At 40.8% G+C, this 21936-nt stretch overlaps 1 protein-coding gene across 2 annotated transcripts in view; it reads left to right on the top strand.

Moving 5' to 3' along the window:
* The window catches only part of atg7 (ATG7 autophagy related 7 homolog (S. cerevisiae)), a 45357-nt gene that overhangs the window by 8669 nt on the left and 14752 nt on the right, over nt 1-21936 (top strand). For both annotated transcript variants that reach the window (XM_086117146.1, XM_086117145.1), the window contains exons 12-18: nt 28-186; nt 834-1028; nt 1631-1870; nt 3279-3394; nt 4847-4922; nt 8690-8770; nt 13148-13270. In XM_086117146.1, coding sequence (XP_085973272.1) covers nt 28-186; nt 834-1028; nt 1631-1870; nt 3279-3394; nt 4847-4922; nt 8690-8770; nt 13148-13270 — 990 coding nt within the window. The remainder of the gene's footprint in view (nt 1-27; nt 187-833; nt 1029-1630; nt 1871-3278; nt 3395-4846; nt 4923-8689; nt 8771-13147; nt 13271-21936) is intronic.

Genomic DNA, 21936 nt, shown 5'->3' with positions numbered 1-21936 from the left:
AAGCTCATTTCTACTTTCTTCGTGTAGGGCTGGGGAGTAAGACACATCACCTTTGTGGACAATGCAAAGATCTCCTACTCAAATCCGGTGCGGCAGCCTCTCTATGAGTTTGAAGACTGTCTCGGTGGAGGAAAGGCCAAAGCCACAGCCGCCGTCGAGCGACTCACCAAAATCTTTCCTGGTGTGGTGAGTTCAGTTAATATTGATAATAAATATCTGGAAAATATCTGTAGATCTGTTATACAACTACAGATGCTGAAATGTGTAAACGTCAAAGGTGAATAAGGTAAGTCTCAAGTCTGAATTGTTACCGTTACCGTGGCAAAAATCGGGCTAGTCGAGTCAAGTCATCGCTTGATTTAGTCAAGTTATTTGTCAACTCATACAATCTTGCTCAGTCACAACATATATTACAGCAATAAAAAAACAGCCACTGATCATATTTTCACCTAAAAAATAATTTGAATAAATACTGCGTATGGAATAGAATTTGTATACTTACATATACTGTATGAGTTTTTATGTTTGATTGTATGTCTGAGGGTGTAGGCCTGGCACTGGTGAGAATGTGTCAATGTCCAATAAAGGGAAATGATTAAAGACTTGTTAATTATTTCTTTTTCATTCGACTCAATTCCATGGTTACCACCACCACCACACTTTAGCTGTTCTGCATCACCACAAAAAAATCGACTTTTGACTATGTCATCATAATGGCTAAATATGTCTATGTCCAATCTCAAATGCAGTACACCTAAAGAAGAATGCACTCAGCTTGTTACATGTTCAATCACTCTGCCCCGTCCTCATATTTTCATCCTTCATCCTGTCAGAATGCAGAGGGCTTCAACATGAGCATTCCCATGCCGGGCCACCCGGTGAATTTCTCCCACGCCACTCTGGCCCAGGCCCAGAAGGATGTGGAGCGGCTGGAGAAGCTCATCTCCGAACACGATGTGGTCTTCTTACTAATGGATACAAGAGAGAGCCGCTGGCTGCCCACCGTGATCGCCGGGAGTAAGAGGAAGGTGAGGATGGAACATTGTTATGATGGCGGAATCGCAGGTGGCTTAGTTTCATGTCCTCATACTGCAGGTGAGGTCTCCTCCCTCATCTGAAAAAACATCTAACAAGATCTTTTTCTCCAAGCAAAGTAGGAGCAAATTAGTAGCAGATTAGTACAATTATTATTTTTGTTCTTATTTAATTCTTGTGTGTTATGTTTTATTTGTATTTATTATGAGCACTTTGTTTCAGCTGGAATTGTCTTTTAAAGTGGTCAAAATAATGTCAGTTTTGGACATTGGTTTTCATCCTTGCTCTTTCACAACTCTTCCAGGCAGCTTTTGTCTCAATGCAATACTATACTGTCATGGAAACTAGTATTGAAAATGGAGCCGAGAGAGATTCTTTCATTCACCCAGTCAAAATAAAATGTACTGTATGAATAAACTAAATAATGAAACCTTTCAGGGACAGCAGTTACTACATTGGACAGCTTCTCATGTTGTCAGGTTACCGGGTGCATGAAAGGGTTAAAATGAATGTATTTGTGCCCATGATGAGTTGATTTGCCCACAATTCTACTTCAAAAGCTGCTTCACAAATTGTCATCTGTCCCTTTTGGAAGCTGGTGGTCAACGCTGCTCTCGGCTTTGACACATTCGTGGTGATGCGCCACGGCCTGAAGAAAGTTCGCCAAGATGCCGGTGGCGACGCAGACTCCTCCCTTTCCTGTTCATCTGCATCATCATCGTCCTCCACGCCAGCCGGCTCAACGTCCTCTGTGCCGGCATCGTCCCTGTTCTCCAACATTCCCGGACACAAGCTGGGCTGCTACTTTTGCAACGACGTTGTGGCACCAGGAGATGTAAGAGTCTGTAGCACGTACATGTACATTTCCTACTTAAAAGGTCCTTTAATTATCATCACCCATTTTTGCTTATTGACAACAACGCTTCTGCTTTTTAAAAATCTATGCATTTTTTTTTTAAATTTTAAACGCACACCGCTATTTAACATCCATAACCGCATGTACTTGTCGTTTCAGTATCGAGATGTGACATTCTGCTGCATGCCACGAATGCTATTGCTCATTTCCACAGTGCGGGAGAAACAAAGGTTATCTTAAATTGAAAAATGAGTCCCATCTGGCGGAAAATTATAAGAATCAAGAATCAAGCTCCACTAGTTGCTAATTGAAATTTTGGTAAGGTTGGAAAACTAATGTCATGAGGCACACATGTCAGTTATATGTAGCTCTGCATGTTGGGCTATTTGAATGAGCAGAAATTTATTCTGGAAGATTCAACCTGTATCTATTGAACGCAGCCAAAATGGTTTGGAAAAAAAAAATCATTGTCACATTTTCCCAAGAATGTCTAAAGGATTGAAATGGTAATAATAATAGTCTATAATAAGTTTTTTGCCAGATATGCGGCGACTCTTTTGCAAATCTCATGTCGCTTTACAGAAAAGCGGTTTTATTCTGCTGGTCCTCAAAACATAGAATTCATGGACCTTGACAGGCAGCTGAAATAATCGAAATACAAGCACATTGTTTATTGTGAAATTGCCAGTCCACATGTAGTGCGACCTGTGGAACATTTCCCTGTGTGGGCTTATTATCATGACCATGTGTCGTCAGGTTACTCTATTTGAAACATCTCACAGAATGTCTTCATCTTTTTTTTCTCCTCTAATGCTTTCTTTTATGCATTTCCTCCCACACAATATATCAGTGTGAGTCATTTTAGAGATCTTATTCATGAGGTATTGAAAGTTGCACACAATTGGAACAGTCATTCAGCAACCCTCCGCCCCCTGCTATGATCAGGATATGGATTTTTTAATTTTTTTTCAACCAAAGGCCCCCATGCTACCGGTAAATGCCGAATGATATATTGTTGCTTTCTAAAGCATGCCTGTGTGTGCTGACCTTCTAAAATTTATTTTATGTATAAATTCTTGTCATTCTGTGTATGTTCATGTATTTCTATTTTCCATTGTGACAATGTTTAACTGGCGAGGTTGCATTCATTATGGGAAGTGTACATTGCGTGGCCACATGTGTCAGGAAACTTACCAATACGCTACACTCTGTTTCTGTAAATCTTTGCAAGTGTTTTACATTTTGAAATGATCACTTCTTCAACATTCCTAGGAAATCACAATGTCCCGTCACATGTACAATCTAATAGAAACAAATGTAAGAAAATAACTTGTTAATTTTCGTGATTAACCTTTCAGTGTTTTATTTTATTTTTTAAATAAAACAGTCAACCCGGGATCGGACTCTGGACCAGCAGTGCACCGTAAGCCGACCGGGCCTGGCCATGATTGCAGGTGCTCTGGCGGTGGAGATGATGGTGTCCATTTTGCAACACAGCGAAGGGTGAGCACAGTTGCCACAGCAACGTTATCCTGACTGAGCTGAGCGTGATGACAGCCGTGTATTAATGGAAGTGGCCTGTTCAATGCCGAAATGTTATTACAACGTATGAATTGAAATACCAGCTCTTTCCAGATGTTGTAATTAGTTTATTCGTATATGTTATTTTAGATAGTGTTTTCATTCCATATACCGTATTGGCCCGAATATCAGACGGTGTTTTTTGGATTGAAATAAGACTGAAAAAGTGGGGATCGTCTTATATTCGGGGTCTAGACATTATACCCATTCACGACGCTAGATGGCGCCAGATATCATCGAAGCGAATGCTGAACTTCACGCCCCAGGCCAAAGTGAACCCGTCACGAAGAATAACAATGAAAATAGCATGAAGAAGAACAGTAAAAAATAGCGTTAAGTAAAAAAGAGAGAAGAAAATAATAGAAGAGATAACATAAAATGGAGAAACGTCGTGACAGTCTGGAGAAAGTGGGTCAAAGATCGGCCAGGTTAACTGGCAGCTGAGGAGAAGTTATGATGTAATTTACATTTCAAAAACCAGAAGCCATTCATTTACGAATGTGATTGCACTTTTTGAGAGACTAATAAAGGTTTTCTTATCTTAGTTTCATATTTAAATGTTCAAATGTTCAAGATTTGAATGAGATAAAATAACATGCTTTTTCTCTCAAATATATTGTTATAATCATATGTTTCAGACGTACTGTAATTATTTTCTGTATAAAAATTAATTTGGTGTTCAAAAAGTCTTTTTTCAAACTTGAGTCCTGAAAAAGAGGGGGTCGTCTTATAATCAGCGCCGTCTTATATTCGGGCCAATACGGTATGTTCTATATTTTTAGGTGAAAAATTTGAAGGATTTTCAAGGGTTGGTATTTCCCAGTAGGTGGAGAAACTTCCCCTTTAATAATATCTCAACTTGTGTCTACATTGGGCAGCAACAACACTGAAGTAGACAAATAAATGATGTTACAAATATTAAATGTAATATACGGGCCAGTGTGAAAAAATTAAAATCTCGCAATGTTGTAAATTCCATAGTGGGGGCAATTATTCTATTTTTTAAATAAAAAGAAAATAGAGTTTTTTAATAAGTAAATGCATGCAAGGTGTGATAAGGCAACTATTTTCTGGCATGACGTTATTAGTCGCCACGTAGCCGCTTTGTCAGTCTTGTCCAGAAAAAAAAATCATAATCTCCATGACTGTACTGCTATGTTGTTTTTGGACTTGTAGCCATGGTTACCTACCCATTACAGCAAAAAATGTCAACTTGTCAAATGTGTGGGTTTTACTTTTCTGATGCATTGTTGCCTGCAAGGGCTCATGACCTTGTGTTCGTTAGTGCTGTTTTTCTCCATCTATTTGATGCAAATTGCTCATCATCCCCGCATGGCATTCACATGAAGGATGTCACCTTGTGTTCAAACACAGAGGCTACGCTGTGGCCAGCAGCAGCGATGACCGAATGAACGAACCTCCCACGTCGCTCGGCCTGGTTCCCCATCAGGTACCAAGGACTCACTTTTCCTCCATAATGCACTATTCAAGACAGCATGGTGACCCCCCCCCCCCCCCCCCCCCAGTACTTTGAACTCCAACCACATTCAGGAAAACGGTGAAACCTCCCAAACTGAAAATCTGTACTGTTAAGCCTTGATTAACCGTACCGAGGTGATAGTTTAGCTGTCAACAAGTGTAAGGACATGTTGAGAGTGTCTTTTAATAAAACGCAATTTTAAAAGATTACTACAAGAATTTATTCAGCATTTTATGAAACCTTTTTTAATGTTACGTGGTCAAAGCTGTGAGGTTCTGGGGGGTGGGGTGAAGTTGTATTTATAGAAGAATGAAGATGTCATTTTAGTTTTAATTTTTTGGTTTCAAAAAAAACAAAACCAAATAGAACTGCTTAATTTTTTAAAATGCCTCATTGACCTGTATTGGAATAATAAAAAAAAAAAGTAATTAAATGTTGGCATTCAAACGTTTCTAAAAGTTTAACTGCAAATGCCTTGTACTTAAAAGTTAAATACAACCAAATTGTACTCAACACAAAAAATGAAGCAACTATGACATGCAAAGTTTGATCTTTTAAATCAGTAATTCTTCCACGTACCACTGAAGCGAGCCAGCGTACCGCTCGTGCTACTTGCTTACTTGATCGGCAAATTGGTGCCGTTGTCAAATCCAGCTTCTTTCACCTTAGACAGCTGGCCAAAATAAAACCTCTCCTCTCACATGAACACTTTGAGACAGTAATTCATGCCTTTGTCACATCCCGGCTCGATTACTGCAATGCCCTTTACTTTGGAGTCCGCCAGTCCTCCATTAAGCGCCTTCAGCTGGTCCAGAATGCCGCTGCTCGCCTCTTGACTGGTACTCGTAAGAGGGAGTACATAACTCCTACTCTGGCATCCCTTCACTGGCTCCCCATACATTTTAGAGTTATTTTCAAGATCCTCTTATTTGTTTTCAAATCTCTGAATAATCTCGCGCCATCTTACCTCTCTGAGCTCATCCGCCCCTACACACCTGCCCGGCGCCTCAGGTCTGTGGACCAGACATTATTAGAAGTACCAAGAACTAAACTAAGGCTCAGAGGGGATCGAGCCTTTTCTGTTGCTGGTCCCTCTCTCTGGAATGACCTCCCACTGAACATTCGGCAAGCCTCCTCGCTGCCCATCTTCAAAACCCTCCTCAAAACTCACTTGTATTCTTTGGCATTTGACTCAGCATGACTTAGATTTGTTCTTGGTTTTACTGTTTGGTGCTTTCTACCGCCTTTATTACCGATTTGTCTTACTGTTTATTGTGCATGTTAAATTGCTCCATGTACAGCACTTTGTATGCAGCGATGGCTGTTTGAAAGTGCTCTATAAATACAGTTGACTTGACTTGACTTGCGCCACGCCTTAAAAATCCCTGGGTACAGTGTACAGTATTAACATTTACTCTGCAAAATTAATTTGTGTTGTAAATTGATACTTCATCAAAACTTTTTCTTATCAGACACGTGCCGATGTCGCAGTCAGTGCAATTATGTGCTCATGGGTATCATTTAACCTTTCCTTAAGGTACCTTTTTATTGTTCCCATTTGATGAACATAATGTTGTGACCACCAAATGCGCACCGTGTGTTTGATAAATGTATTTTGGCAAGTATCAACTGGCTGCCATGGCGGTTGCCATAGAAATACCAGCAGTTCCTTCAGTGTAAGTGCAGCATTGTACTGTTTGTACTGTGCCTGTGCATGTGTGCAAGTCTTTTATAGATCAGTGTTTTAAAAGAGCATTATTCTCTGATCTGATGACACGTCACATTGTTTTGTTTTTGTTTAGTCAGACAACAACTGACAAATATGCACAAAGCAATTTCACAGATTGCATTATAATTATTCATTAGATATCCTTTGTAAACGAAACACTTATAACAAGATAATTACGTGTGTATGTAGACAGCAATCTGTGCTCGTTTGAAACTATTTCAGGTGTTAACTCTCTCGCATGACATTTGCATCGTCATCATCATCTTGATCACTTTGTGTTCATCACACTGACAAGTTCTGCCATTTGCTCGACACATCTGCTGCTCATGATGTTCAGCGTGAATGAAGAGGGCATGAAAATGTGCAGCCGTGTGTGTTTTGGAGAGGTGATGATTAGGATGACGTGATGTGGTGAATATTTACAACGTTTTTGTTTTTTTTCCCCTCTGGGAATAAAAGTGCTCCGGTTTCCTCCCACATTCCAAAAACATGCATGGCAGGCTGATTGGACGCTCTAAATTGTCCCTAGGTGTGAGCGTGGGCGTGGATGGTTGTTCGTCTCTGTGTGCCCTGCGATTGGCTGGCAACTGATTCAGGGTGTCCCCCGCCTACTGCCCGAAGACGGCTGGGATAGGCTCCAGCACCCCCCGCGACCCTCGTGAGGATCAAGCGGTTCGGAAATGGATGGAATAAAAGTTACAGTATGCCACTGCAACGCGAAAAGTAGCTCCGGTTTTGTAATGTTGCAGTGACCACTTGTGGCCGAGGGAAGAAACTACACGTCATGTGATTTGTGGAGGAAGGAAACTATTTCACATGATCATTATTTGACATTATGAATTTGCGATATAAAATCATGACTTTATTCTTTATTTTGAAATTTCTATTTTGACTTTGTTCTCTGAATTTTTTTTCTGATAAAAGCTACAACTTCATTGTAAAATCACATCTTTATTTTAGTCAAATGTTTACTTGACCGGTCAAACTACTTTTTAATCTAAAATTATTTATATAACTGTCACTTTTTTTCCCCCTCGGAACACTACGCCTCCCCAACATTGTTGGGGAGGCGTAGTATTCATTTACAAGTATTTATGATTAATTCTCAAAAGTGTTCATTTCTTTTTATTCTCATAAATGAAACCTTTATACAACTTAAATTTATTTTTCTTGTCTCCTTGTAAATTTTTAACTTGATCAAAAATGTAGTTTCCCCTCATGGAATTGTCTTCATTCTTTAAAATTACCATTTTATTGTAAAATGATATATGCATTTACATCATTACTCTCAAATGTACTCTCCCATGAGTACATTTAATCGTATTCTTAAAAGTACTCTCTTTCCTGTAAGAATTGCGACTTGATTCTCACAAATTATGAGGACGTTCTTTTAATAGTTTTCTTGACTCGCCGACGATTCCGTTCACACTGTAATACCGTTTTATTATAATAGTTTTCTTTTGGAAATAAGACTTTATTCCTTTTCATAATTATTTTTTGTGTGAATAGATTTTAAAAAATTATGACTCTAAATAAATAAATAATAGTATTTTAAAATTATTATAAATGTATTTTGTTTTTTTTTTGCACTTATTCTTGGCAGGGGTACGTTTAATTTCAATATTCTAAACGGCTGAACTCTTTCTTGTGAAAAATACATTTTTATTCTCACAAATTACTCTTGAAATCATTGAACATTCTGACTTAATTCTGAGCATTTTTTAAGATGTTTTTTTAATACAAAATAAGATTCCATTATGTCAGGCTGTACAGTGAAATGCTATTCATCTCCCTGCCACCACAGGGCGCCCTGAGCATGTACAGTAGTTCAACCATGTGACGCACATTAAATTAAAAGCTGCTCCAGAGGCCTTCAAGTGGCAGATTTATGGCTTAGCTAAATATATCGGTGACATTTTAACAGGAGTTGTGTGGATAAAAATGTAATGTGTTTTGATATGTTTACAATGTCAGTAGATTGTTTCGTTTTTGATGCTTTTCTCCTCAGATCCGCGGCTTCCTCTCCAGATTCGACAACGTCCTGCCTGCCAGCCTGGCCTTCGACAAGTGCACTGCCTGCTCATCTATTGTAAGTAGCACCCTCCCCCCCTCCCTCCACCCTTCTCCCACCCAAATGCATCTACAACTGAATGTGGTACTACATCAGCGCGGTAAGGCACTGTGGGCAGTGTTGTTTTTAAATGGTACTATCAGGATTAAAGATGGCATGTGACCCAAAATACAGAATTGGGGAGAGGGTGGGTCGTGTTGTCTGTATGTGTGTGTGGAGAGGCTGCTGGGGGGAATTCCCATAATTCCTACTTTCTCGCTGCAAAGTCAGGAGAGCGTATGTTGAAATGTTGCTCCAGGAGGAATAAGAAATGCCAAGAAAAGCTGGAAAATCAATCTGGCAGCAGTTGCTCACTTGTGTCTGTGGCTATAGCAAAAGCTTGTGTGTGTGTGTGTGTTTGAGCAATAGTCCTCCATTTGGTCTTTCACAAAGAAGCATTGCGCTGTGTTGCATCACACACTGAAGACAACATGAACATGAAGGAAGGGGTTGATGGATTGATCGTTTCAGTCGAACAAAAAGAATAAAAAAAAGATATCCAGCGGTAACTCCTGCATGAAAGCCTAATATGAAAGCGTGACTGATTGAAACCTTAACTCTTAGCTTCAACCCCTAATTGGAAAACCGTAACCTGAAACCCCAATTTGAAAACCTAGCACTGGATACAAACCTGAAATTAAAACACCAACCTGGCTTCCAACTCTGTGCCTAACTAAACTTTTAATTTGTAAATCTATCCTTAGTTTGAAAGTTGATCTCTCTTCCTTGAAACCCCAACCCTGTTGTAAAATCCAAACTCCAATTTTGAAACCTCAACCCTGCCTTCAAAACCTAATTTGAAACCCCAACTTTGTTTTGAAACAAAACCTGATTTGAAAACCCACACGCACATCTTGAAACCCTGCTCAAAACCCTATACCTGTCTTAAAAGCCTTAACGTATTCAACCTAGCAGACCAAAAAATCAGGTATTTGCCTCATACTACGCCATAAACGTAATCCAATTAGTTTGTGAGATTTGTACTTTTGAACAAGCTTGGACATGTCTGTAATCAGTCCGCACATCTAGGGGTAAAAACATAAGGCAGCTACGGGCGATTATGGTTTCAAACCGTTTTATGGTGAACCGCGTTGAACTGTATAACGCTGGTAGAAAACGTGACTTGGGTGTTCAAAGACAGAGACAGTGGGAGGAAGTAAAGGGTTCGCCAAAGTCTTTCTTTTATCCCCCAATCTCAATGCGGTCTTTGTGTCTATAAAAAGGTCATAAAGCCATAGATCTATCACTTTCATGTGAAGACCCGACCCACAGGGAGGGGGAAGCAGGATAAAGGTTTCTCCACCTTCGTTGCTAAGTGTCTCGTTTCTGTGACTGATGAGATTATTAGCACAGTACAAGCCAGTCTAGTCAAGAACATGACAGAGAGAGCAAAATGGTGTGTTTTCATTTGATTTAAATCCCACCCACACATTTTGCCCTCCCTGCTTTGCCTTTGAGTCGTCTCTTTTGTCTTCTATCCAGCCAAATTCACATCTCAATCTGCAGTTTTACATTTTTGTCTCTTTCCTGCTCCTTTTACACACCCCTTCCCCCTTCCGTTTGTGTGACTAATCAACAACCCCTTCACGCTAGTCTGTGTGTGTGTTTGCGTGTGTCTGTGTGTGGCAGTCAGCTGTGTGCTGCCAGGTCACTATGGAAACAAAACAATTCTGCGCCTGTCTGGACTGAAGCAGTTCCTTTAGAGTTGTGGCTTTTTTCTCTGTGTGTGCGTGTGTGCGTGTGCGTGTGTTGGCGCTGACGCACGCACAGCAGAGCGCAGCGGACTATCGACTGCTGAGGCGCGCTTCGCTCAAGTGACGTCGTTACACGTGCGTGTGTGCGTGCGTGCTTCATTGGGACTGCATGCCAATAAAACAACACGACGCAGAGTAAAACACCACTGACGTGGATTCGTCTAAAATGGTGCCAGACGCCTCTTTGTATGAGCTACTGACGCTAACACCGCCAAATATGATACCTCCATTATTAGATTTTGTAGGGGTTTTCCATGGTTACATTCATATTTGGTCCCATGGCTCGACTCGCTATACAATTCGCTATGTAATTCGCTTTTTATTGGCTCCATAAAGTACTATTTTGAGTACAGATATTCCAAGCATTTCGTGCCATACAGTGAGTATATGGATGAAGTAAACCTCCACTGGCTGTTGATTGGCTGAACAGATTTGAACATGTCAAAATATGGCTTAAAATGGAAAGTATCAGCACACATTCAGTGAGTTATGAGTGACTCAATGTAGTTTTTCCAGATAATCTGAACGCTTTTACTGCGTTAGCATAGATTAGTCATTGACTACAGAGCAACTAGTAACTTCAGGTCATGCCGCCGCCATAGGAATGGAAGTCTGACATAAACCAAACATTGTTGTTTGAAAGTATCAGATATGGTAACGCTGTGGCTAAGTATTTCCAATGCCCTGTGGTCCAGTTTTGAAGTGGAAAGCCGACCCACCCCAAACCTGAGTACATCCTGACTGTGTACTTGCTAGGTACTAATCCAATTGACTCCTGTTGGTGTCAGTAGTGAGCCTTTCAAACTGTTGTTGACCGTCAAAACAGGTCAAGGAGAAGACGTTTCAGCCCGTGAATAATAAAACCAGTGCTAACAACAAAGCTACACTGATGGGAAAATGCCTCCGAATTTGAAACGTGTAGTTGCATCTCTGTTGTACGGGAAGACTTCAACGTGACCCCTATTTGGGGTTAAAACATGCTTGATTTGCATGGTCTATTTTGAGCTTCAGCTCTAGATGCTGCAGTGTAGTACTCCACAGTCTCCACTTGGGGTCGTCTGTTTACTCGCAGTCCTCAGTTTCCTCTTGATGAAAATGGATCTCATGGAACATGCACCCTACTGCTTTGTTAACCTTCCTTAATGGACATTTTATGATACAGTACAGCTCTATTTCCAAAAGGTGACATCAATAAAACAGATCATGCGTTAAATTGCTTTAAAAAAATGTTGTTCATTTTTGACCAATGAACTCAACACCCTGTATTTACAGTGTCTCGCACCACATTGTTGTTTATGGCCGTTCACTTCCTGTGTTCTTCTGAAATGCGCTTTGGCCTGAGTGGTTACTTAATAAGTCACAGCATGGTTTGTGTGTGTACGTGTGTTTTTAAAGCAAGCGGCAAATGTGCCGTGGAGACCATAGATACATTAACATGGGCAGTCAAAGCCACTGAGTCACTGGGAGGTGTTTGCTTGTCGCCTACAAAAAAAAGATCAGACCACAGCAGACCCACCAATCGTGGGCCGCTGAACAGAAAGCGTGACGTTGAACTTGAGAGGGGGAAAGTATTCAGGATAAACACAATTTAGGGGCTTAGCTTCCGTTACATTTAATAGACAACACTGCAGCTAAGAGGGCGTCTCGCCAGCAGGAAAACCTCCCATTGGGTGAAGTCGATAATTAAAATAGCAACGCTGGATAGTTAAGGTGCCATTTAAAGGGACTGATCTGTGGCTTATCCTTATTTGACCCTCCTCCCCCATTAAAAAAGTGGCCTCTTAAAAGTATTAAAATTCCATTCTGTTCCCTACTCAATGTCAACATCAATCGAATACATTTTGCCATATACACATGTGGACATAATTGTTGGTATCCCTCTGTGAAAGGAAAACCCTCAGTGGTTTCAGAAATGACTTGAATTTGACAAATGTAATTACAAATATTTTGTGAAAATGAACCAATGAAAGTAAGACATTGCTTTTGAATTGTGGTTCAACAGAAGTATTTCAAAAAAAAAACTCATGAAACAGCAGGCCTAGGCAAAAATAATGGTAGCTCATGAACACATTGAAAATAATTGGACCATAGAGACATGTTCATTTTAGGTCTGTCCTCTAATTAGCATCACAAGTGTCTTCAAACTTGTAATCAGTCAAATCGGCCGATGAAAAGAGTGACGAGTACCTCACAGGGTGTGTACCAATCAAAACATGGACCAGAGGAAGCAAAGGGGAGAGTCTTCTCAGGGGATTATAAAGGAAATTATAGACTAGCATGTTGAAGGTAAAGGCTATAAAACCATCTCCAAGTAGCTTCGATGTTTAGGTGACCACATGTTGTCCACTTGTGTACGAAGTAAATCTAAATTGTAGTCATCATTTTACTTACCGGTACAAATTATTTTACTGTCATTTACTACAAAAAAATTGAACATTTCTTTTCAGTTTTTTTGTTGTTTTTGGGGTGTCTGGTACCGGTATTTTAATTTCAATTCATTTTAAAGGTGATAAGAGAGATACAAGTAATTGAGTCCTAAGCTTAGTCATAGAACAAATTAAACTCGCAACTTCTTACATTGTGTGTTTCTCTTTTTGTTTAGATCCTGGACCATTATGAAAGGGAAGGCTTCCACTTCCTGTCAAAAGTGTTTAACTCTTCACACTCCTTCTTGGAAGACCTTACAGGATTGACATTGTTACACCAGGAGACCCAAGCGGCAGAGGTAAAACACAGTTTCAGACTCTCACCATAAAGTTGCTAAGTGGCCCCTGCATCACCATCAGTGAATTCCACGTTGAGATCAATTGTATTTGGACTAAGCAGAGGAGAGCAGGATCACTGCTGTTGTCTCTGTCTACCCTGGTGCCCTTGGAAGTGTTAAATGTTAAATATAAGCAGTTGGAAAGAATTTGAGGTCTAGGCACTCAACGTGGATAATGTAAATGTAAAAAGGCTTTATTTATAGTGCTCAGAATTAAAAAAAAAAGCCAAAACCCTGTCATAGGTAATGTCAAACTAACATAAAACTAAAAGAATTACATGAATATTTACAACCAAATTATGTTACCGCAAGAACAGACCACGTTAGCTTAAGTGCACTTTTTCACTCCCATTGATGTGTGAACAATTAGCATGGATAATCATGTTTTTACAACAATTTTACATACGTTTTATAGACACACATTTGAACTTTTCTTTCTCAATTTAATCTGTCTGCCCAATTATACTTTTTACACTGTCAGTGCCTCTTTCGGGCAAAAACCTTTCCAAATGTGTTGTATGTGACTCTATAAGATGACGGCCAGCTTCAAAGGAAGATATAGCTGCGTTGCCTCACCCTGTCGTTGTGACAACAACACACAGTATATATGCGACCGCGGAAATGAGCGGTGTAAAGTTCCGAGAAACATCCCAGAATACTCGCCGGTGGAATATTAGTGTTTTTCCTCAAGACTCCCCTCTGACTTGAGACAGAGGGGCAGACCGAAATAGGGGGGTTGAGAACAGGTCCTGCCAAGATGTGGGAAAATCCCATGCACTTCCTCCCCGACTCCTACTCATAACACGCAGGAGGAGGAAGAGGTCGAGTGAAGAAAGGAGGGGAAAAGATAACAGTGAAAGAGAAAAAAGAAAGGATGTTTAAAGAACCTTTTTCTCCTCCATCCTCCTGGGGACACCTTCTCTCCTTTTGCTGCTATCTATCTCGCTGCTGTTTTATGAGAGTGCCTTGGAAAGTCTCCATGGCCTAATCTGGGCCTCTTCAATCAGAGGACGGAGCGATTGTTTTTCAGCCCACAAGCGCCGCAAGTCTTTTCCGGTAAACACATTAGCCAAATTCGTGGAACTTGAGAACAAATTTGGCTTATTTTAGTCCATTCCACTAAGGGCCCCAAACCTTTTAACTTCCTCTGAAACAACGTCTTATGTCATGTAGGACACACGTGCCGACTCTATGACACGGCTTTCTTTTTTTTTTTAAATTGTTGAGTTCCTTTTCGGTGTTCAAAATAATAGCCGTGTATTTAAAGCAGTAGTCAATATCCTGATAAAAGGTTTTCATTTTTTCCATACACACAAATGTATTGGGCAAAATGATACATTATATTCCAGACAAAACACGGAGAAACTTAATGTCAAGTGTGTTGTAGTTTTACAGAAATTGAAGAAGCATTTTGTTTTCATGTGAATCCCAAAAGTAAATACAGTGGTGCCTTGAGATAAGTGACGGAACTTTTGGGTTTTGCGAGATACAAGATCGTTTTGCCGATTTTCTTGCTTTGACTTGCTAGCAAAATTCAAGGTATTAGTGCTGGACGCATGGTCAACTCAACTCACTTTGCGACAAACAGCAGTTTGGCTGCGAACAGTTCTTAATTATTTTTTTTAAAAAAGCTGTATAATGCCACTCACAGGGTTTCTCTCAAAATATACGTTAAACAAAGACTTTTGCTTGGTGTGTATTTAAAACATCCATAAAGCTTTGTCCTGACTTAATGTCCGCTAAGCTTAATGCTAACACATAAACGGGCTTACGAAAAGTGTGGTGGAGTTATCATGCCTTAAACAACTGAGATGTGAACAGAGACAATGTATCAACCAATGTAGACTGACAATACAGTATAACACTACTCACAGGCATATATTCTTTATCCCCTTCCAAAAGGAACTATTACTGCAACTTCCCGAGTCATTCTACAGCAGTTGTGAAAGTCTTCTTTGTTTGTGTTCGTATAGCTGAAGGGCCCGCCATGAATGAATCATGATGCTCAAGCTTTTTAATTTTTCCCTTGAAAAGTGTGAATTTTTAAAAAAATGAGACGTGTCAGCAGCATCTGCAAATCCAAGCACCTTAAAGAAGTCTTAAATTCCATTTTCAAAAAACGATGGCCATTGCGATTAGCATCTTTTTACATGAGCAGGACAGGAGTGTTACAGTGGTTCGTAAAATATTGCCTTCACCTACATTAATTAGTGAATGTTTTCTCCTGGCCACAGTTTCAGATTATTTGCACATTATTTCCTCTGAGGACAAAAATTGTGTAGGAATCCAAATGAATGGAGTAACGTTCCTTGCGTGGCTCATTTGTATCTTAAAAAAGTTCTTAGTATGTGCTCTTATTTTCCTAAAGATGGTAGCGAGTGTGAGTAACTTTTCTAAACACTAATGTACGTCACCAGAGGGCTGTAATATGCACTTAGGGCCTATTTCGGGCGAATCGTAACCTGAGAAGTGCTTTTCATGCGGTCACTGCAGGGTTTTTGGGGGAGTTCAAGTTTGGTTAAAGTTTAGACTGAGCGCTCGTGTATGTGTGTGTGAGAGTGTGTGAATGGCGCCTTTGTGAAAGCAGCGCCCTCGAGATTAGGTTAGGAGCTCTCACTAGGATGGAAAATGTGTGCTGTGAATCGGCCGTCTGGCCAGTTAGGTGCGTACATTTTCAAAACTTGTTGCATCATTCAGGTTTTTGGAAGAAAAGAAAAAGTGACGCTGTCCAAATTGGATTTGGTCTTTGAGTTCATGGTTTGATTTATAGTCACAGCCTTGCTATTGTTGGATTGCACCGCTCGGCAGTAACTGCCTATTAAAGCCAGTACGCTGACTTTTATATCTTGCGCGCCTTCCTCGATTTGCCCTTGCGACCGTCATGCTCTTTGAGCTTCTGCTGCCTTAGCTCATGTTACAAGCCTTTTTGTGTTTTTGCCACGGAGAAAAGGGACTGACATTGAAGCAGTCGGATGTGAACAAAAGTGGTCTTTAAATTAAAGAGCAGAGGTGGACAATTTACAACTTTTTGTCATTCGTCATTGCTTCCGTCAGTAAATTTTGCCGGTTCACGATTTTGTCAGTTGTTGTGGTCTTCTTTTGCTTCTCCTTCTTCTTGGTTCTTTGGTGTATGACAGCTCTTTGCTGCATACCAAAATCTACTGTACAGGAAGTGCAAAGCATTCCATTTATAGGCATAGGAAGCAACCCTGCTTGTATTCAGCCCCGTGAACAAACACACGGAATGGGTTTGTTGTTTCTCTGTCGTCAGCAAAACGGGCATCCGTCAGTGGCAGTCTGAGATGCCGGTCGGTACTTGACACGGTAAATAATGACGGACAAAAACCCACCTCCCTCAGTGCTTAGTCCATCAGGTTCCCGTCATTCGTCAATCAGCAACAAAACGGGCGTCCGGTTATACAATCAAGCACAAAGTGGTTTACCACAACACCCAAAAATACCCAAGTGATGAAAAAAAATGCCACATGCCAAAAGGCCAATGACTGCCACAATACTGGGAAAAAAAAGGCACAGCACAATATACCTCAAGCTAGAATTGTCGTTAGCATATCAGGGTAATAGCATTTCTATGAACGAGCTAGCATAGCAATAGCATTTTTTAAAAATGAATAATATACATACATTGCTTTCTTTAGAGCAGACAAAGTTGTGCCTGTTGTTTTTTGACAGTTACAGTTAGATATTTTCTGTGCTGTGCTGTGAATGGCGAGTCTGCATTTCTTTGGACCGCTAAGCGCATGATCTAATGTCAGCAACTATGGTCGCGTAAAAGGCGTAAAGAGAGAGAAAAAAAAGGCCCATTACGACTCTAAAGGACGACAGGTTTAAGGGCCCAAATACTTATGTTTAGCTTTGTTGTTAAGCTTTGTTCCTCCATCTAAAAAATTTGAATTACACTTTATGTACAGTATATTCTTTGTATTTTAATTATTTCTTTATGGCTTCATATCTCCTTGGGTATGAGTCACTTTCCCTCGTCATCAGGAAGATGAGTCCTCCATGTTCTATAGTCCATTGCTTTGGTCATTTCCAGTAAACTGCCGTTTTGTTTTGATTTGTTTTGTTGTCCATAAATCTCTCTGTCTGTGTGTGTGTGGCTATTCCAAACAAGAGGACCCTCACAATACAAAGATCCTTTTTTTTCCTGCATCCCCCACTTGCAGACTGGCCCTGCCAGTAAGTCACAAGACCAAACGGCCATGTTGATCTCTGAGAAGACTGTCTTACTTTGTTACTCCGTTTTGTCTGCTGACATGAATTTGCGCTAGCCCCCTTTTGAATACAGTCATCATTTCTTCAAATGAGACGGTTTTCAGATGTGAACAATACTCGCCTGAATGTGCATTTTTTTTATTCAATTTATTTCGCTTTCGATTTATCAGTTAGCTATCCTCGTGATTCCCAACTACTGTGCCTTGGCACTTGAATGTGCCGTCTTTACTTTTCCAATTTCACTAATTTTGTTCAACTATCTATGCCAGCGCCGTATAATGACAGAACAAAAATAACGTTCTTCCATTTTACGGTAGAAGTTACATAAACAAGCTTTTTTGTGACATTTTTTTCTGTCGTGTGCTGTGAGTTTTTTCAAGTCAAGTTTAGTTTTGCGGTACCTGTATTTCCCTCACTGGGCTAAAATACATATTTCCATGCCCATTTAAAAAAAAAAAAAAGAGAGCGAGAGACCAGAATTTTTGTTATCGTCATGGTGACAGTGGATCAACTATAGTGCAGTGGTTACTTTTCAGACATTTTATTAATTTCTTTACATGTTTAGTCATTTCATTTAGTGTATTGAGCTTTCACTTTTACCGATGAAAACGTTACTTTCACTTGGCAGCTGTAGAGGACACCCCAGAGCATGAAGGGAAATGTATTGTGTTTCGTAGTGATGAGAGTCCTTTAAGTCATTGATCACAAATTATCCTATTTTAATCAAATCAAAATAAATCCAGCCTTAACTCTGCTTTTACTGTAAGAGATCACTTATCACCAGATTTGTGTTACTTACTCAGGTACAAAGACAAACTCGGCTTGCTTGTACAGCAACAGTGGACGATAAATTTAATTTGAATGTCAACTTTTGCAATACTTGTTTAGCTTTCACACAAATTTCTTTTGTGTGAAACTTTTCCAAGTTTCTCTCAGGTAGCTTTTTAAAAATAAACTTGACATCCCTCCATGCACATTGAACAGCAGTGTTCCCTGGTCTGCCAGCACTTCGGAGACGAGAGGCTGAGAAAAATTCTGTGTCGCTTAAAGCGCCGAAAAGAAAAGTGCAATTAATTGTTCTGTTTTCCTATAATTGTGTATAATTTTCCCCCCCCCAAGTCCCCTGGTACAGTTATGTAACAACAATTTTTGGCTGTCATTAAGTCGGCTTCGATGAAAGTTGCATCACTTCCTGCGTCACTTTCTCATCACAAGGTAATCACCAGATGTGTGTCTGTGTGTACTTGCTTGATAACGCTGTGCCACTAAATCATCAACTTGAGTCATTTGCAAATGCCCCCTCAGAGGAGGAGCAGCAGCAGGACACCGGGCCCACCTACACTCACTCCGGTCGCAGCTCCCCAACGTCAAAACACAACTGCTGACGATAAAGTTGATTTAGTTTTGTTGGCCGTCGACGCTCAAAGGCTCTTCTCTTCCTGTCTCTTCAGCCCACATAAACACACACACACACAGCGGCGTCAGAGGGCCCCCGTGTATGTCAGAGCTTTATCCAAACACAGCTACGGTTGCTACATGCAGCAATTATTACCAGATGGGGAAAACACATTAGGGCTGCCTTTTCATTAGCAGCCGACACACACATGCACACTAGTACTTAGTTTTGAATTTCAGATTTTGTCCTTGGATGGTCCTGACTCGCTTGTGTAGCTCGATGCTAACCACAATATTCGAAACAGCTCTCAGTATGATGCAGTGCAAACTACTACTCTCAAAAGTGAACATTACAGTAATCTGCAGCGACCAAGCTTTTCCGCAAATAGTGGGGGAAATAAAAAATGCTCGTAATTGACACCCCACAAAAAAGGTTTATGACTGCCGGTATTCAGGGACGTGCCGTGAACAGAATTCGGGCCGGGAATAGTCGTCGACGGTGGCCGTCACTTGCCGAAAAATAATCATTGACAGTGTGGCCGTCCTACGTTGAATAGTTGTCGTCGACAGGCCGTCATGCACCGAAACATAGTCGGCGACAGGTTGTGGGGGTATTTATCTTTTTATTTTTATGTATACGTTATTTTGCAGGGAAGCACATTGTTCTTTTGTTTTTTTTTGTTGTTGAGAATTTAGCGCTAGCAGGTTGCTTTATTAGGATTAATTTTAGTCAGAGTTAAACTAGATAAAAACTGGGGCTTTTTGCATTTGGTTTTAATGTGAACCGAACCGTGTACTGATTTTCGATGTTTTTTAATGTAGTGTGAAACCACCCGTTTATCCATCCATTATCTGATCTGCTTATCCTCACAAGAGACATGAGACTGCTGGAGACTACCCCAGCAGTCTTCGGGCAGTGGGCGGGGTACACCCTGAACTGGTTGCCAGCCAATCGCAGGGCATACATAGACAACCATCCATTCGCGCTCACACTCACACCTGAATATCTGGAGAAAACCCACACAGGCACGGGGAGAACATGCAAACTCCACAGGAAGGCCGTGGCCAGATTCGAACCCTGGATGTCTGTACTGTGGGGCAGACGTGCTAACCAGTCGGTCACTGTGCCGCCTCTCTTTAACCACGTTTAATTATTCATAGATAATTTTTAGCAACTTGAACTTTATCTCGATGTTTGACACGCTTTTGTATTTCTGTATATTACTGAAAAGCGTAGCATGCATGTCATCGTCATACTGTATCGTGGCTTCTCAGCATGCGTGTATTTTTGGTGTGGTGCGCGTATGCAAACAATGCCATGCCCACCAAGCTATTAATAAATACTCGCAAAGAATGCCTGTCTGCTATGCACAGACATATTTCACCTACCATGCTTCCTTTCTTCACGTCGATTCTGCATTCAGAACTATACATAGGGAGTGTGGGGGTGTCAATCTCCTCCGTCATCCCACACACTAAATTCAGCAGCATTATGTCAGTTAGCGCTTGACTTATAACCTGCTTCGCTAACCTGCTCGAAGTTTGCTGTCCTTTTTGTATTTGATTGTATTTTTATCTTGAGTTAGACTCCCGTTGCTCGATCCTTCAACTGCTGAGCATTTGCAGCACACAATGGAGGCCATTGTGGAGTGTAATGATATTCCTCTTCTTCCTGGGTGGCTGCTGCATTGAGTTACAACAAGCCTCCCAGTAATACGGAATAGTTTTTCGCCGAAATCTTTTTCACATTTTAACTATTCCATGATGAGGAGAAAGCCCATTTCACCATAATCGACTGCAGAAAAGATCACGGTATCCTGTTTTCTTGTTGTCACACAAGATTTTGTAATGTTCGAAGACTCTTTTCGAATTCCAATTCTGTGTGTTTGGCTTTTAGATAGAAATAAACACTTTTAGAGGTGCATACTTTTGTTTGGGGCGGCCCGGTGGGTCCGGTGGTTAGCACGTTGACCTCACAGTGCATATGTACCGGGTTCAATTCCAGCTCCGGCCTCCCTGTGTGGAGTTGGCATCTTCTCCCCGGCCCTGCGTGGGTTTTCTCCGGGTACTCCGGTTTCCTCCCACATTTCAAAAACATGCATGGCAGGCTGATTGAACACAAAATTGTCCCTCGGTGTGAGTGTGGATGGTTGTTCGTCTCTGTGTGCCCTGCCATTGGCTGGCAACCGGTTAGGGTGTCCCCCGCCGACTGCCCAAAGACAGCAGGCGTTGGCTCCAGCACCCCCCGCGACACTTGTGAGGATAAGCGGATCGGAAAATGGATGGATGGATGGATACTTTTGATTGGATGGTGACAATTCTGTCATCTGTAAAGCAACGCAAAGTCATATGGCTTTAATGTAACAGCTTCGCAATCACTCAGATAGAACATTGGCTTGTTTATTTTGGAGAATAGCAGTTGCCATTGTCATGGCAACACTGAATCATCGACTTGATTATGAATATTGGTAATAATTACTGAGGTGTTAGCGAGGATTGGACATCGGACTAAATTTCCTTGATAGACTTGATGTGGAATATATGTCAATTCTCTTCTAAACTGGTTAGTAATTACTGTATATTCATTTAGCACAGCATACAATCAAACCAAAATAATTCCTTCCATTGATTTTATTTTTAACCAGAATATGAGACATAAGTAGCACGCATTCTGCGTCAGGGCTTAGGGAAGCAATGACGTCATCATTCTCAGAGTCCCTGGTCAGTCCTTGTCGAGGTATGTAATGCAAACAATTTGGGCCTCGCTGAGCTATTTGGAGGCCGAAGCCATCCAATGGTTATTATCGTTCGTGTCCAATAAGAGTATGCATCCCTCTGTCATTTTTCAAAAATCCATCTGCTGCAGCCAGTTTCATTTCCCAATATTACATGTTACATTTCGCGCCCCATTTATCACATAGAGTCTGCCTGACAAAAACATGTGATGTATGACATTTTAATTTGAAGTGGTCATTTTGGGGTAAATTTGATTATTTGCA

This window comes from Hippocampus guttulatus, chromosome 8 (assembly GCF_054856545.1).
Source record: "Hippocampus guttulatus isolate MCC_2025c chromosome 8, RoL_Hgut_1.0, whole genome shotgun sequence".
Lineage (NCBI taxonomy): Eukaryota > Metazoa > Chordata > Actinopteri > Syngnathiformes > Syngnathidae > Hippocampus > Hippocampus guttulatus.
The sequence above is the reverse complement of the archived record's forward strand: the minus strand, read 5'-3'. Positions and strand labels throughout refer to the sequence as shown.